Source organism: Bufo gargarizans, chromosome 5 (assembly GCF_014858855.1).
Source record: "Bufo gargarizans isolate SCDJY-AF-19 chromosome 5, ASM1485885v1, whole genome shotgun sequence".
Classification (NCBI taxonomy): domain Eukaryota; kingdom Metazoa; phylum Chordata; class Amphibia; order Anura; family Bufonidae; genus Bufo; species Bufo gargarizans.
Genome location: NC_058084.1, coordinates 445,990,273 through 446,006,186, shown reverse-complemented (window position 1 = coordinate 446,006,186; position 15,914 = coordinate 445,990,273). Strand labels below are relative to the sequence as shown.

At 43.6% G+C, this 15,914-nt stretch overlaps 1 protein-coding gene across 1 annotated transcript in view; it reads right to left on the bottom strand.

Annotated features, from left to right (window-relative positions):
• Nucleotides 1-15,914, bottom strand: part of GPR158 (G protein-coupled receptor 158) — a 443,660-nt gene that overhangs the window by 187,377 nt on the left and 240,369 nt on the right. Inside the window, exon 5 of the mRNA XM_044294904.1 lies at nt 5,375-5,443. Coding sequence (XP_044150839.1) covers nt 5,375-5,443 — 69 coding nt within the window. The remainder of the gene's footprint in view (nt 1-5,374; nt 5,444-15,914) is intronic.

Below are 15,914 nucleotides of genomic sequence, written 5' to 3'. Positions count from 1 at the left end.
TAAAAAAAAAGAAAAAGAAAAAATCGTAATATGCGAATAATTAAATCGCATATTATTCGCGATAAATAGAATAATGAATAGAGTTGAGCGAACACCTAGATGTTCGGGGAGTTTGGCCGAACTTTAAAAAACTTGATCCGAACTTGGACCCGAACCCCATTAAAGTCAATGGGGACTCGAACTTCACTTTATTATTTTCCGTTATAACAGAAAATAATAGTTTTAGCTTTTTCAGATCTGAGTTTTCAGGATTGTGAAAACTATGATCCGACAGTATATTCTAACACAGAGGCGTTCACATGGTGATGGGGACGCTTCAAGTTAGAATAGAACTGTGTACATAACTGCCACCTGCTGCCTGGCAGCACCCGATCTCTTACAGGGGGCTGTGATCCGCACAATTAACCCCTCACTTGAAGCGTCCCCATCACTATGGGAACGCCTCTGTGTTAGAATATACTGTCGGATCGGAATTTTCACGATCTAACTCAAATCTGATGGTATATTCTAACATAGAGGCGTTCCCATGGTGATGGGGACGCTTCAAGTTAAAATATACCATCGGATTGGAGAAAACTCCGATCCAATGGTATATTAATATTACCCGAATAGTAAAAAATTACTTTTACTAAAATGTTCGGGTTCGGGTGCCGAACACCGTAAAGTTCGGTACGAACCTGAACTTTACAGTTCGGGTTCGCTCAACCCTAATAATGACGAATATTCTATTTCGACAAATATAAGACGAATATTCAATCAAATATTTGTAAAATATTGCGAAATCGAATATGTGACCTCCCGCTCGTCACTAGTTATTACTATCAGATGCCGCGATCAGCTTTGAATGCGGCATCTGAGGGGTACAATGATGGGGAGCGGCTCAATCGCAGCTCCTTGTCATTGCACCCACTACTTACAAAGTAATGTGTCACAAAGCATTTTTTTTTTCTTTTTATTAGGTGAAGCAGCCAAATTGAATTATCCAATATTGGGACCATCTCTAATGGTGGTCCCTCTTGCCTGCAGGATCCATGTAAAGGCTGCTCAGGGTGTGCCTAGTGTAAGATGATGAAGTGACCTCCTCGGATAGAGTTGAGACTGTTCTCTAGGTTAGGTTATACTGTTATCTAGTGATTTTGTTATGTTAAATTTGGCTAGGGTGTTATGTTTGGCGGCACTAGGCATATGGTACTTCTTGGGTACTAATTTGGTTGTGTCTGTTGATGCTGGGAGGAACGATCCCAGATGCCATACTTGATGAGAAATCTCATGGTGGCTCTTCCATAAGTTGAAATATGTAGGAAGTTCCTTGAAAGTATGGGGCTGCATTTCAGTAAATGGTGTTGGGGATTTAGTCAGGATTAATGGTGTGTGCAAGTAAGTGACCAAGAAGAAGTGATGCTGCTTTGAAGGAAAAAGACAAATATTACCAAAGCCAAATATTGATTTAGATTTCTCTTTTGTTCATTCATTTTGCATTTTGTTAATTGATAGGAATAAAGTTTATTAACACTTCTATTTTTGAAAGCATTCTTACATTGCAGCATTTTTTCCACACCTGCCTAAAATGCTTGCACACTGTATATATTCCAAGTCGTGTTCATAAATTTACCCTAAAACCAGTGTAAATGCAATTATACATATGTCCTACAAAATTTTCTGCATTCTCGTGAACTAAGCCTGACAAAATATATGGTCAAAAAACAAGAGATAGCAATACAGAAATGAATCTGATTGTATCCATATGGTGCAGCTACATGACTGATACAAAAGAATGAAGTATGATATTTTTCACCACAGTTAATTTTTTATAATTAGCCCCAGTAGAGATGACAACATCTAGGGAATTTGGGATAAGGTCACTGCTCAACTTGTACTCCATCTACGTCATTGTCAATTAGAGAATTTCATTTCTAGCCTAAGTTATTTGAGAACTTTTCTCTCACCTTCCTTTCTTATTCCCGATGGCTTCTTGGGTCTTAAATGAAGGAATCTATTTTCACTTCTAAAACCCAGACTAGTAATTACATAGTAATTATAATGGTCTAATTATAATTAGTAGCCTAGAAGAAAAGTTCTAGTCGCTTGTGTTTTCCATCATTAGCTTTTTTAGAATTAGCTATTCTTTCCCTTTCTAAGGCTTCAAGAAAACCCAAAGCCTAAAGACAGGGCACCATTTTCAGCCAGTAGACGATGCATAGACGGAGCTCTATAAAATGTCATCTAGTGTGACTCTAAATATCAAGTCCATTTATATGAAGCACTAAAATAGCACAATAGGCTCAAATTTCAGTGCACTGGCAAGCTTTACCATCACTGATAACGAGTAAGACAGCATATGCAGTTCATGGAAATAGCTGGCCCTTCCATTGTGTGGACCGCTGAATATTCCCTTGTTCATATTTCTGAACACTTTAATCACTGTAACCAGTTAATTCTAATTAATTGAACTTTTCAGGCTGGGTTTACACAGGTATGGGAATTTTATGATAATTACATTCAAACTGTGGTGGGGAATTTTTCAAAATTAGTGTAAAGAAACATTGGCCATCCCACCATTTTCTACCTCCTTCTGGAAAATGGCAGAGCGATTGGTTCCAATAGGCTTCAGAAATGTTCCTCTGTGTATCGGTGGGTTGCACGTACAAGTTGTGTTTTTGGAAAAGACTACTTTTGCTGTCGTTACTAGTGATGAGCGTCACGGGCAATATTCGAATTCGTGATATTTCGTGAATATTTGGGCGAATATTCGTCATATATTCGCGAATTTGATAATCCACGATTATTCTCTTGATTGCGAAAATCGGCAATGTAATATGCGCGTATTGCGCGTGCAATACAGGTGTGGGTCACTGTTGCTACATTTTTCAAGCTGCTAAAAGTTTCCTGAGACTGGAGAAAATGGTTGGCACGGCAGAACATTACAATAGCTTTATATGCAGATAGAGTGCTCCAATATATTAGCGATTGCGCAAATCGGCAATTAATGATGCATTTATTTTTGCGCAATACGTGCAACTTCACATTTTGGCAGGTCTGACTACATATTACTGATTGGTGCATTAAGTATTGTTGTGAACTTGTGACATCACAGCACTATGTCTGTAGCATGTATGTATGGACAGCGGAACCTATCACACTGACTACCTAACACCCTGCACTGGAACCTATCAGCTACACTATATCACTATCTAACCTACCCTGACTATCTCCCCCTAACTATCTGTATTATATATATGAGCTAACTAACTATCTAATGTAATTACACAGCAAAGCACAGGGCACAGCAATGTCACTGCTCGCTCTCTCAGAACTCCATAAAACTACAGAAAATGTCTGCTGGGGAGGCTCTTATATAGTAAGGGGTAGGCAGCTTTCCTATTGGTTGCTAGGGATGTTGCTAAGCTCAGACAAAGACATTGCAGCCTTCTCATTGGCCCACAAGCAAGAAGGGAGGTTACTGATGAAAAAAAATCTAGAATATTCGTGAATACGAATATGTAGCACTATATTCTAAATCTTCGCAAATTCTCGTATTGGCGACATTCGCAATAAAAATTTGTGATTCGAATCTTCGCGCCCAAGACTAGTTGTTACGGGTCCATTTGATATGTTGAACTTTGGACATGTGAAGGTATCCTGCGGCTATGTTCACACTGTGTATTCTTGCTAGGCTTATGGTACGGCCATACTGTTAGGTTTCCTGATGCAGTTTTGGAAGCCAAAACCAGGAGTGAAAACAAAAAAAAAAGAGAGAAGTTGTATCTGTCCTTTATATTTTCTCTCCTTTTATGATCCACTTCTGCTTTTGGCCGAGCTGACTGTGTGGCCGTACGCTTACAGGTGAATTATACACCTACATCTGAACAGACTCTGCCGTTCTTTCACCCTGAAATGCACGTGAAAGGGTGGTTTTTTTGTCCCAATCTCATATTCTAGAAAAAAAATCTTTACAAAATAGAAATTTTACATTGAGATTTTACAGTCCACAAAGCAGAGATTTTACAATCCACAATACATTCATTATTCACTTGGATTCCATGAAAAAAACTTGATAAATTAGCTCCACACTGGAGCTGAACTGTGCGCAAGTCTGAGGCAGAAATCTAAGTTGACCACAATGGGTTTCCCTGAAAAACCACCATGGATTTCCCTTTAGGCTAGTTTCAAGCAAGCATATTCATTCTAGGAAATAGGCTCCATGTGCAACATCCGCACATGTGGCTAGGGTCCTTTTAAGATGTGATAAATGCAATTTTTCATGACACCAGTTGCATTTCAGCAACAGGGAATGGAGTCCCCTTAAGTAGATGGTGTTGGTGATAGGTGGTACCCAGGTGTAGGAATGCCAGAGTGGTGTAAGAGTTGCCAATAGTGTTCCTTTAAGTGCAGCTTTGCACTTGTTACGGTGCTCCTACCTGGATATCTGGGAACCCCAGGTGTTGCGGATGAAGTAGATCAAATAGGGTGAATAGGTGGTGGAGAGGATGATGAAAGAAATTGAGTCCAGACTTTGTATGAAGTTCAACTGCAGCTTTACTTTGCATAAACGTTTATTCAAATGGTTTACAGACTTTGTCTTGGTTTCCAGCAAGCTTTAGCATGAAAATGCCAGGCAAACCCTCTCAGCTCTGCTATGCTGACAGGATTAAATAGGAACATTTTATCTTGCTTTCTGCTGCAACATCTCTCTTTTTCTGACTCTATGGCAAGGCACAGGGCAACTTCTTCCTGGCTAATGAGACTTCTAGAAGTGGTCTCTCTGCTCCAGCAGAACTGAAGGTGTTCTGACTGGTGTGGGCAGGAAGGACGCAGCACTGCACACATGCTTCCTTAGCAGGGGGTCAGCTAGAATTAACTAACTGGAACTAACTGGTCCCCACCCTTCCTGCAGATCATAGGATTCGCCCACTGCTCCACAGGGGGGGGGGGGTTAGAATGGACTATGTGTGAGCGATAATTCCTGGCCTGAACGCTCCTCCTCTGAAGTTGTGATCTTGTGAATTCCAGTCTTGCCTCCGATAACGTGGTAACTACATAAATTCACAATTCACATCATAAATCATTGGAGCAGCATTCAGGCCGAGAAATACTGTTCAAATGCGGAGGGTGTTTCCTGGAATGGATACGCTCTCCTGAACTAGCCTTAGTCAGTCCTGACCTTCTTACCATGGCTGTAGTATAATGTTTCTATGACCTTCTACCCATTTACTTCAACGAAGAAAAAAAATGTTACAACATGTAAGAAACATGGCTGATAGATAACATTTCTAATCGTGTGATTTTTTTTATAATGTCCTTGATGCTTTAACATGTTATCCTCCATACAAATCTGCCTAATCCAACAAGAGGTTTAATAAATGAATAAACTTACTGGGAAGTATAGTAGAAGCGATCCAAACAAAACGGTCTCCAGTAGAATGAGTCCTGATGCTCGAATGCTCTATGAAAAAACAGAATTTAACAATCAGTTGTTGTGATAGATAGCCGGAAAGCAACTAAAATGAAAACTTATTGATTATATAGAGAGATTCTAAATTGTACCCATCACTTTTGATGGCAACAATATAACAGTATGTAGCACTACTCTTGCCGTCAAATTGAAAGCAACCAGATACCAGAACAACAATGGTGACTGATGGATCCATTCATTTATAGTATGAAGGATCTGTCACAGCATTTTTACTTAAAGGTGATATCTGGGTAATCATTGTTTTGTTTCCCTGGGCTTCTCCAGGCCCTGCAGCCTAATAATGTACTTGCACTACTTTTTTCTGTCTCACTCCGGAGATTGGGAAAGTAGTAACATGCCCTCTGACATCATGGCCAGGCCTCCCATGATCCTCTGTCAGATTCCCCACCCAAATGGTCGTGATGTCAGACCCATGTGATCTTGGAATAGGCTGGTCAATACTCTCAATCAACAAGCCTGGTAGGTGAAGCTGTGTGGAAGGAAATATTAGGAGGAGACAGCAAGCGGATGATGGGGAGTGTAGTGGGTGGAGTTTTTAGCCCAGGGATGGGTGTAGTAGTCGTTTACATTTCTGTCTGCTCTTGCAGCACACAGAACTATGGGAAGTGTTGTGGCTGCCGCTCTTCTATGCCACCTGGAAGTTTGGGTTGTAAACAATGGAACCCAGCGGGAACATGGAGATGGTAGTGACAAGTACACTATTATGCTCTGTAGGTGAGTGGACAAGGGTTACACAATTAAATGACAATTTTTAGGATCCTGCACAACCCTTCAAAGGGGTTCTGTACCTTTTCATTACTGATGGTCTATTCTTTGAAAAGATCATAAGCATCTGATCGGTGGGTGTCCGACACCCGAAACAGCGGAAAGGCTGTGGCGCTCATAGGAGTGCCGATGCCTTCTCAAAATAGGCTGATCAGGTTCTAATGATCTATCCAAAGGATAGGTCATCGGTAATAAAAAAGTGTAGAACCCTCTTAACTTAAGAAGCCGTGATGTGTGAACAAGCCTAAAGCTAGCCATACATTATATTTTTACCAATGATGCAATATTTCCTACCATGCAAATAATCCTACATGAGTAAAATAATTTACATGGTGGTCAATGAGAAATAATCCTTTTTGTGACAACTATGCTCTTCATAAAGATAATTTTTAATCCTCGCCTGATCAGGGCCAATTTGTCCCACGTAATGTCAGCGTAAAGTCATTTCAGCAATGCATTGTACATTATAATAATCCTATTAGTGATCCCTCAATGGAGGGTCGGGGTTTAGAAAGAACAGAAGTAGAATGAGACAGATTCTTGAGACGGAAGTAGAAATTGAGATTGATAACTCCGTAACAAGGCACTTTCCCATAAAATTACACAATGCATTCATTGCAACCCTAAAGGTCATTCTGTATGAAATGTAATGAAAATATGTATCGGCTCATGGAATTTAATTAAAGTATAGTTCAATCAGCAAGAAACATGCTGGTATATTTTTATTACGCAGTGTGTGTACAGTACAGATACTATTCCAGATTCTTGTAAATTGCTATTTTTTTTTATATAATATGTATTTTAGTTGCCCTTCCTCCAGTGTATAAAGAAAGTACCGTACATGGCATCTGATGTTTTGTTTTTGCCCTTTGTTTTGTGCAATGTAACACATCATGTTTAAAGGGGTACTTTCTGAGAATATGCCATAAATATCTGATAGATGTAGGTCCTACTCTATTGAATGGGGTTTTGTCGTAGAAAAAGTTTTGAGAATGACACAAATATTAGTTTTCACAAAGTTTGCTGCTAAACTGCTTTTAGATCTTTGTTTCAGTTGTTTCTGTGATGTAGTGAAATATAATTACACGCACTTCATACGTTTCAAAGGCTTTTATCGACAATTACATAACATTTAGGCCTCATGCACACAACCGGTTTTTTTTTAAGGTCCGCAAAAACGGGGTCCGTAGGTCCGTGATCCGTGACCGTTTTTTCGGCCGTGGGTCTTCCTTGATTTTTGAAGGATCCACGGACATGAAAAAAAGTCATTTTGGTGTTCGCGGAGCCAAACGGATCCGTCCTGAATTACAATGCAAGTCAATGGGGATGGATCCGTTTGATGTTGACACAATATGGTGCAATTGCAAACGGATCCGTCCCCCATTGACTTTCAATGTAAAGTCAGGAGTCCCTTTTATACCATCGGATCAGAGTTTTCTCCAATCCGATGGTATATTTTAACTTGAAGCGTCCCCATCACCATGGGAACGCCTCTATGTTAGAATATACCATCGGATTTGAGTTAGATCGTGAAACTCAGATCCGACAGTATATTTTAACACAGAGGCGTTCCCATGGTGATGGAGACGCTTCAGGTTAGAATATACTAAAAGAACTGTGTACATGACTGCCCCCCCTGTATTTAACACATTGGTGGCCAGTGCGGCCCCCCTCCCTCCTCTGTAGTTAACACATTGGTGGCCATTGCGGCCGGCCCCCCCTCCCTCCTCTGTAGTACTGTAGATTCATTGGTGGCCAGTGGGCCCCCCTCCCTCCCCCTCCTAATTAAAATCTCCCCCCCCTATCATTGGTGGCAGCGGAAATTACAGATCGGAGTCCCAGATTAATCGCTGGGGCTCCGATCGGTAACCATGGCAACCAGGACGCTACTGCAGTCCTGGTTGCCATGGTTACTTAGCAATTTTTAGAAGCATTATACTTACCTGCGAGCTGCAATGTCTGTGACCGGCCGGGAGCTCCTCCTACTGGTAAGTGACAGGTCTGTGCGGCGCATTGCCTATAGCACAGACCTGTCACTTACCAGTAGGAGGAGCTCCCGGCCGGTCACAGACATCGCTGCTCGCAGGTAAGTATAATGCTTCTAAAAATTGCTAAGTAACCATGGCAACCAGGACTGTAGTGGCGTCCTGGTTGCCATGGTTACCGATCGGAGCCCCAGCGATTAAACTGGGACTCCGATCGGTACTCTCCGCTGCCACCAATTATAGGGGGGGAGATTTTAATTAGGAGCAGGAGGGAGGGGGGGCCCACTGGCCACCAATTAATCTACAGTACTACAGGGGAGGGAGGGGGGGCCGGCCGCACTGGCCACAATGTGTTAACTACAGGGGAGGGAGGGGGGGCCCACTGGCCACCAATGAATTTAAAACTGGGGAGGGAGGGGGGGTGCCCCCTCCTGCCTGGCAGCACATGATCTCTTACAAGGGGCTATGATACGCACAATTAACCCCTTAGGTGCAGCACCTGAGGGGTTAATTGTACGGATCACAGCCCCCTGTAAGAGATCGGGTGCTGCCAGCCAGCAGGGGGCAGTCATGTACACAGTTCAAAGTATATTCTAACTAGAAACGTCCCTATCACTATGGGAACGCCTCTGTGTTAGAATATACTGCAGGATCTGAGTTTTCACGAAGTGAAAACTCAGCTCTGAAAAAGCTTTTATGCAGACGGATCTGCGGATCAGTCTGTGTGAAAGTAACCTACGGCCACGGATCACGGACGCGGATGCCACTCTTGTGTGCATCCGTGTTCTTTCACGGACCCATTGACTTTAATGGGTCCGTGAACCGTTGTCCGTCTAAAAAATAGGACAGGTCTTATTTTTTTGACGGACAGGAAACACGGATCATGGATGCGGCTGCAAAACGGTGCATTTTACGATTTTTCCACGGACCCATTGAAAGTCAATGGGTCCGCGAATAAAAAACCTGAAAACGGCACAATGGCCACAGATGCACACAACGGTCGCGTGCATGAGGCCTTATGCAAAGAGTCAGTATTTGCAGTGTTGGCCCTTCTTTTTCAGGACCTCTGCAATTTGACTGGGCATGATCTCAATCAACTTCTGGGCCTTTTTCCTGATGCCCCAAACAATTGGAAAGAGGCCTTGATCAGAGAATATGACTTTGCCCCAGTCCTCAGCAGTCCATTCACCATGTTTTCTGCAGAAGATCAATCTGTCCCTGATGTTTTTTTTGGAGAGAAGTGGCTTCTTTGCTGCCCTTCTTGACACTAGGCCATCTTCCAAAAGTCTTCTCCTCACTGTGCGTGCAGATGCGCTCACACCTGCCTGCTGCCATTCCTGAGAAAGCTCTGCACTGGTGGCACTCCGATCCCGCAGCTGAACCTCTTTAGGAGATGATCCTGGCGCTTGCTGGACTTTCTTGGATGCCCTGAAGCCTTCTTAACAAGAATTGAACCTCTTTCCTTAAAGTTCTTGATGATCCTATAAATTGTTGATTGAGGTGCAATCTTAGTAGCCACAATATCCTTGCCTGTGAAGCCATTTTTTATGCAACGCAATGATGGCTGCACGCGTTTCTTTGAGGGTCACCATGGTTAACAATGGAAGAACAATGATTTCAAGCATGCCCCTCCTTTTAACAGGTCAAGTCTGCCATTTTAACCCAATCAGCCTGACATAATGATCTTCAGCCTTGTGCTCGTCAACATTCTCACCTGAGTTAACAAGACGATTACTGAAATGATCTCAGCAGGTCCTTTAATGACAGCAATGAAATGCAGTGGAAAGTTTTTTTTGGGATTAAGTTAATTTTCATGGCAAAGAAGGACTATGCAATTCATCTGATCACTCTTCATAACATTCTGGAGTATATGCAAATTGCTATTATAAAAACTTAAGCAGCAACTTTTCCAATTTCCAATATTTATGTAATTCTCAAAACTTTTGGCCACGACTGTAGAGGTGGTTGCACATGTGGGCTCTCTCCATTCACTTCTATGGAAGTTCCAAAGATAGCCATGCCACTACGCTACATTTTTCTTGAAACTCTCAAAGAAGTGAAAGGAGAGAGCTGTGCATGCACACCCACCTCTCCATACAGTGCGCCTGGCAAATGTAACCCTGTTCTTTTAGATATATGTAGGTCCCAGCCCCTATCAGACTTTTACAGCATATCCTGTGGATATGTCATAAATGTCTGAGATGGGAATGTCACTTTAAATCAAATTCCTTTTTCAAGACTTTTGCTACGTAGATACCTCAACAAAGAACCCAATTAGCTATCAGAATTTACCTATGGGGCTCCCTTTTCTCATGACTTTAGGGTGGGCAACCTCCGACACGCCAGCTTTTGGAAAACTACAACTCCCAGCATGCATACTTGCTCTGCTCTTCTCAGAACTATCATAGAAATAAATGGAGCATGCTGGGAATTGTAGTTTCCCCAACAGCTGGAGTGCTGCATGTTACCCAACCCTGCTTTAGGGGGTTAGTATTCTTCTGGTTTTGAAGTTCCTGCACTTTGGTGTGAGTTGAATTCATTTTTTTAGCTAAATTGGTGGCAATTTGGCAAAGTAACAACCACTGGAGAAAGTGGCCTGTGCTTCATGTGCATTCATTTGCCTGCATATATATTAAGAAAAAAGGACCAGATCAGCCATGAGAATTTGCCTAGAGGAGTCAGGGTCCCATATTTCTCATAACTTGAATTATGTTCTAAGTACATTCCTGACCACTGAGCTTTGGTGTAAGTGGAATAAAACAGGTTTTCTTAGGATTAATAGTGTTGAGCGGAGCGAAGCACTCGAAGCGGAATGTGGTCCGAAATTTTGGAAAACTTAAATTCTAAATAAATCCGAATTGCCTCACGCTTCGTGGTAACGAATCAGTTTAACTGAAATGGCGGCTGCACATGTTCGAAAGTGAAAGTAAGAAGCGAGATCACCCATAATTCCGTGCAGCCATCCAATCTGCAGGTAGCCATCCCCTGTGATCAACTTACGTGATCTCCATCTGAGCCTAGGGAGAGACGTGACAAGCACTCATGCGCTAGGGACAGTGTTCCTGTAAACAGTTTTAAACAACAAGATTGGAGAGGCAGTGTGCAGGGAGACTGTAGGGACTGTGTATTGCTATGTGCATCACTGTGCAGTGCTCCCACATTCATAGTTAAAGGGAACCTGTCACTGGGATTTTGTGTATAGAGCTGAGGACATGGGCTGCTAGATGGCCGCTAGCACATCCACAATACCCAGTCCCCATAGCTCTGTATTCTTTAATTGTGTAAAAAAACAAAACGATTTGATACATATGCAAATTACCAGAGATGTGTCCTGTAGGTGAGATGAGTCAGGGACAGGAATCATCTCAGGTTAATTTGCATATGTATCAAATAGTTTTTTTTACACACTAAAAGCACACAGAGCTATGGGGACCGGATATTGCGGATGTGCTAGCGGCCATTTTTAGCAACCCGTGTCCTCAGCTCTATACACAAAATCCCCGTGACAGGTGCCCTTTAATCCGTTCTGTAGGATACAGATTCTGCGATACATTTACTGTGCCTCAGTATTAAAGACAGGTGTAATATATCACCGTGTGCATTACTGTCAAGTGCACTGATATTCATAGTTAATTAATTTTGTTAGTTATACTGTTATTATACACTATGGCAAAAATTTTGCTGTAGCCGGCACAAGAAGAAGCAGAAGTGGGGATTGTAGCAGCCCAGTCCAGAGCTGTCATTCAGCAGTCGTGTTTTGACCAACAAACCAGCTGTACTGGAATGGTTGGCTCGCTCTTTAACATCATCTCAACAGGTACACACAGCCAGGAATTGGTGGGTTCCTCTAACACCTTGCTTAGTTGGTATGGCCCAGGAACTGCCTCTCTGCCCTCACCTGTCCTGAACCTGCTTCTTGCTTTTGTTGCTCCTTCTGCTAGCCAAGTAATTATAGCCTCTGGCTCTGCTCCGCTTTTCAGCGAGGATGAGTTTTGTGAGGACAGTCAGCAGTTACAGGCCAGCACAGACTTAAAGGAGAGGTCTGCTGCGGACTCCTTTAGGTCTACAACTGCCGATGATGACAGTAGGGTGGTAAAACATGTTTCGAGAGCTCAGGGATGTGCACAAGAGACAGGTGAGGGTGACACAAATGACGACGAAACAGATGTAGATGATGATGTAGCCAATCGCACGTGGGAGTTGGGCGAAGAGGGGACATCATCAATATTAGGGGTTGAGGGTGCCAGTGAGACAGCAGTGGGAGATCTGGAGCCAAAAGCAGGAGGGGTATACTGTCTGCTACTCGGGAGACTACCTGTGAGGAACACACTAGCAGTGCACTGGTTCATCCTTTAAATCAGACACGTGGAGGTCAGCAACATAGGCGTGTGCAGGGGTTGTGCCGGGTGTGCCTGGGCACACCCTAATCAAGCCGACTCGAGGTTCTGTCAGGGCCTGGAAGCGCTGAAAGCGATATACTCACCTCTTCCTTCCTGGTCCTCGGCACTCCACTGTGAAGGTTGCGCACAGTGTGAGGCAGCGCTGTGACCTCACACTGTGCACGCCCACACAGCAGATTTTACAAGAGGATTACCGAGTAGGGGCAGTGAGGAGCGGCAGTATCCGGAGGAGGAACGGTAAGTGTTTTTTATTTATTTATTTGGGGGCTGATGGAGGCACTGGGGGCTGAATAGTGGCACTAGGGGCTGAATAGTGGCACTAGGGGCTGATATTAGGCACTGGGGGCTGAAGGGAGGCTGCTGGGGGGCTGATATGAGGCACTGGGGCTGAAAAGAGGCTACTGGGGGGCTGAAGAGGGGCACTGCGGGCTGATATGAGCCACTGGGGGACTGGAGAGGGGCATTGGGGCTTATATGAGGCACTGGGGGGATGATATGAGGCACTGGGGGGCTGAAGAGAGGCTGCTGGGGGGCTGAAGAGGGGTATTGGGGGCTGATATGAGGCTGCTGGGGGCTGAAGAGGGGCACTGGGGGCTGATATGAGGCACTGGGGGGCTGAAGAGGGGCATTGGGGCTTATATGAGGCACTGGGGGGATGATATGAGGCACTGGGGAGCTGAAGAGAGGCTGCTGGGGGGCTGAAGAGGGGCACTGGTTGCTAATATTCGAACTATTGTTGCTAAAACCTAGGTGCGTCTTATGGTCCGAAGCATCTTATAGGGCAAAAAATACGGGTACATTTAAAAATTATTTCTTCTCCCTTCATTGTATTGATAGTGTGGGTCTGTATGTATGTATGTATGCAGAGTGTATAATATATACATACTGTGACATAGCAAGGGGTTTTGTTTGGGAAGGCAGGTATTTTCCTCCCAACCTGGGCGGCTGGGCTGATTTCCAGCCAGGTGTGATCAAATACCGGACTTGAGTTTAAGTGCCGGTCCGGGTTTTGGCAGCACCTGGCTGTCCTTTAAATAAGCAGCTGGGCTCAGAATCAAGCTCTCTGTTTTGGCATCTGAGGCATGGTGCCGTGCTAGAGGGCTGAGAGCCGCATGCAGGGAAACAGGCCCCGCTGAAAAAACCTGCTAACAAGGTGACTGTTTCGTGCTTTGGACTTTCCTTTGTGTGAACGAACACTAAGACTGAAAAATGTTGCTTTGTTTTTTCCTCCTGTGCGAATAAACACTGACGATTTGTTTTAAAAACAGTTTCCTTTGCCTCTGTTCTGCACCCGCTTACCCTGCCAACCAGAGCGAATCCTCACAATACATACAAGAGCGCGCGGCGTGTGTGTTTGTGCTTTAGGGTGCACACACTAATGCAATAGGCTGCGCACGCCTATGGTCAGAAAGCATAGTACTACAGTAAATCATAGACAGTATCAGGTTGATTGGTAACAGTCAGGTAAACACAATACCATAAGGCTAGGTAACAGCGTAAATAGACTTCATGGTAAATCTAATATAAAGGCTCCAAAAATAAAATCATAATTGACTCTGGCTCATGTATGAAAATGAAAATCAAAGGGTAAATTCAGAAATTTCTGCTACTGAAAATCAGCTCCTTTCATTTCTGGAATACATGCAGCATGTGAATATACCCATAGGATTTCATATCATACTTAAGACATATTTCATTATAAAAATGTGCCACTCGTCAAAAAAAGAAGAAGAAGAAAGAAATCCAATATTAAAATTTAAAGGGAACCTGTCAGCACTTTCTTGCTGCCCGATCCACAGGCAGTATGAAATATCTGACAGCTTTCTCTATCAAACAATTTTTGCGTCCTGAGCACACGTGCCCTGGATTATTGGCCCAGTAACCCTTGAGACATAATATAGTGAAAATTTTAGCGGAGCAGAGAGCCATTGTCTCCCCACCATGTCATTTGACTATGGGTAAATTCAAAGGGCCAAGCCTGGCTTTGGTCTGCAGCCCGTGAGGCTTGATAATGTCATTGCATTGCACTGCCTGTTCTGCTGACGGCACAGACAAGAAGAAGCCCCAGCTTGTCATGGGTAAAAGGTGAGGTGCATATAAATTGTTTTATTTTTCTCTTCGTGGCCACAAAGGGTGCACTATAAAATGGGTGCACACAAAATAGGCACTGCTAATTTATTTTCCTACTGCCCCTCATTCCTGCGCACATGAGTCCTCTCCATTACATTAGCAGAGAACATTGGTCTGGACTGCATATTTTAGCGCAGCTTTGAATACTGACCATGGGGATTGAGGAACAGTAAGAAATTTTTTTTTGAGATTTGGACTCCTATGCAGTACTACTTAGGCTACTTTCACACCTCCACTTGGAATTCCGACAGGCTGTTCTAGCAGAAAACAACCTGCCGGAATTCTCCAGATCTGGCACTGCCGGATGCGAACAGAATGTCCGCCGACCCCATTAAATAGAATAGGATCCAGTGGAGATCCGTACGCATTCCAGCAGTCAAGCGGAGACCCGGCCGGACACAAACTGCTGCATGCTGCGATTTGTGTCTGGTGGATTCTCCGCTTTACTGCCGAAAGAGCGATGCCAGATTATCACGCCGGAGGTGTGAAGTAGCCATATGTAGTATTAAAGATAATAGTCCAAGATTTCTTTTATATGTGAGGTCTAAAGGGTGCACTGTGTTTGGGAAGGAAAGGGGGGGTTCACACAAAAGATAATTACTATTGTCTGGCGGCACAAAAAGGGGACACTACTACTGTGTGGGAGCACAAAGTATAGACATTACTACTGCAGAGGCCTTAAAAGGGGGCAGAAACTAGTAAGTCTACTTTCACACTCGTCTTTTGGCTTTCCGTTTCTGAGATCCGTTCAGGGCTCTCACAAGCGGTCCAAAATGGATCAGTTTGCATTCTAATGTATTCTGAATGGAAAAGGATCTGCTCAGAATGCATCAGTTTGCATCAGTTCAGTCTCCATTCCGCTTTGGAGACGGACACCAAAACGCTGCTTGCAGTGTTTTGGTGTCCGTCTGATGAAACTGAGCCAAACGGATCCATCCTGGCACACAATGTAAGTCAATGGGGACGGATCCGTTTTCACTGACACAATCTGGCACAATAGAAAACAGATCCGTCCTCCATTGACTTTCAATGGTGTTCAAGATGGATCCGTCTTGGCTATGTTAAAGATAGTACAAATGGATCCGTTCTGAACGGTTGTATTATCCGTCCATGACAGATCCGCACAGAACGCGAGTGTGAAAGTAGCCTAACATCAGCTTC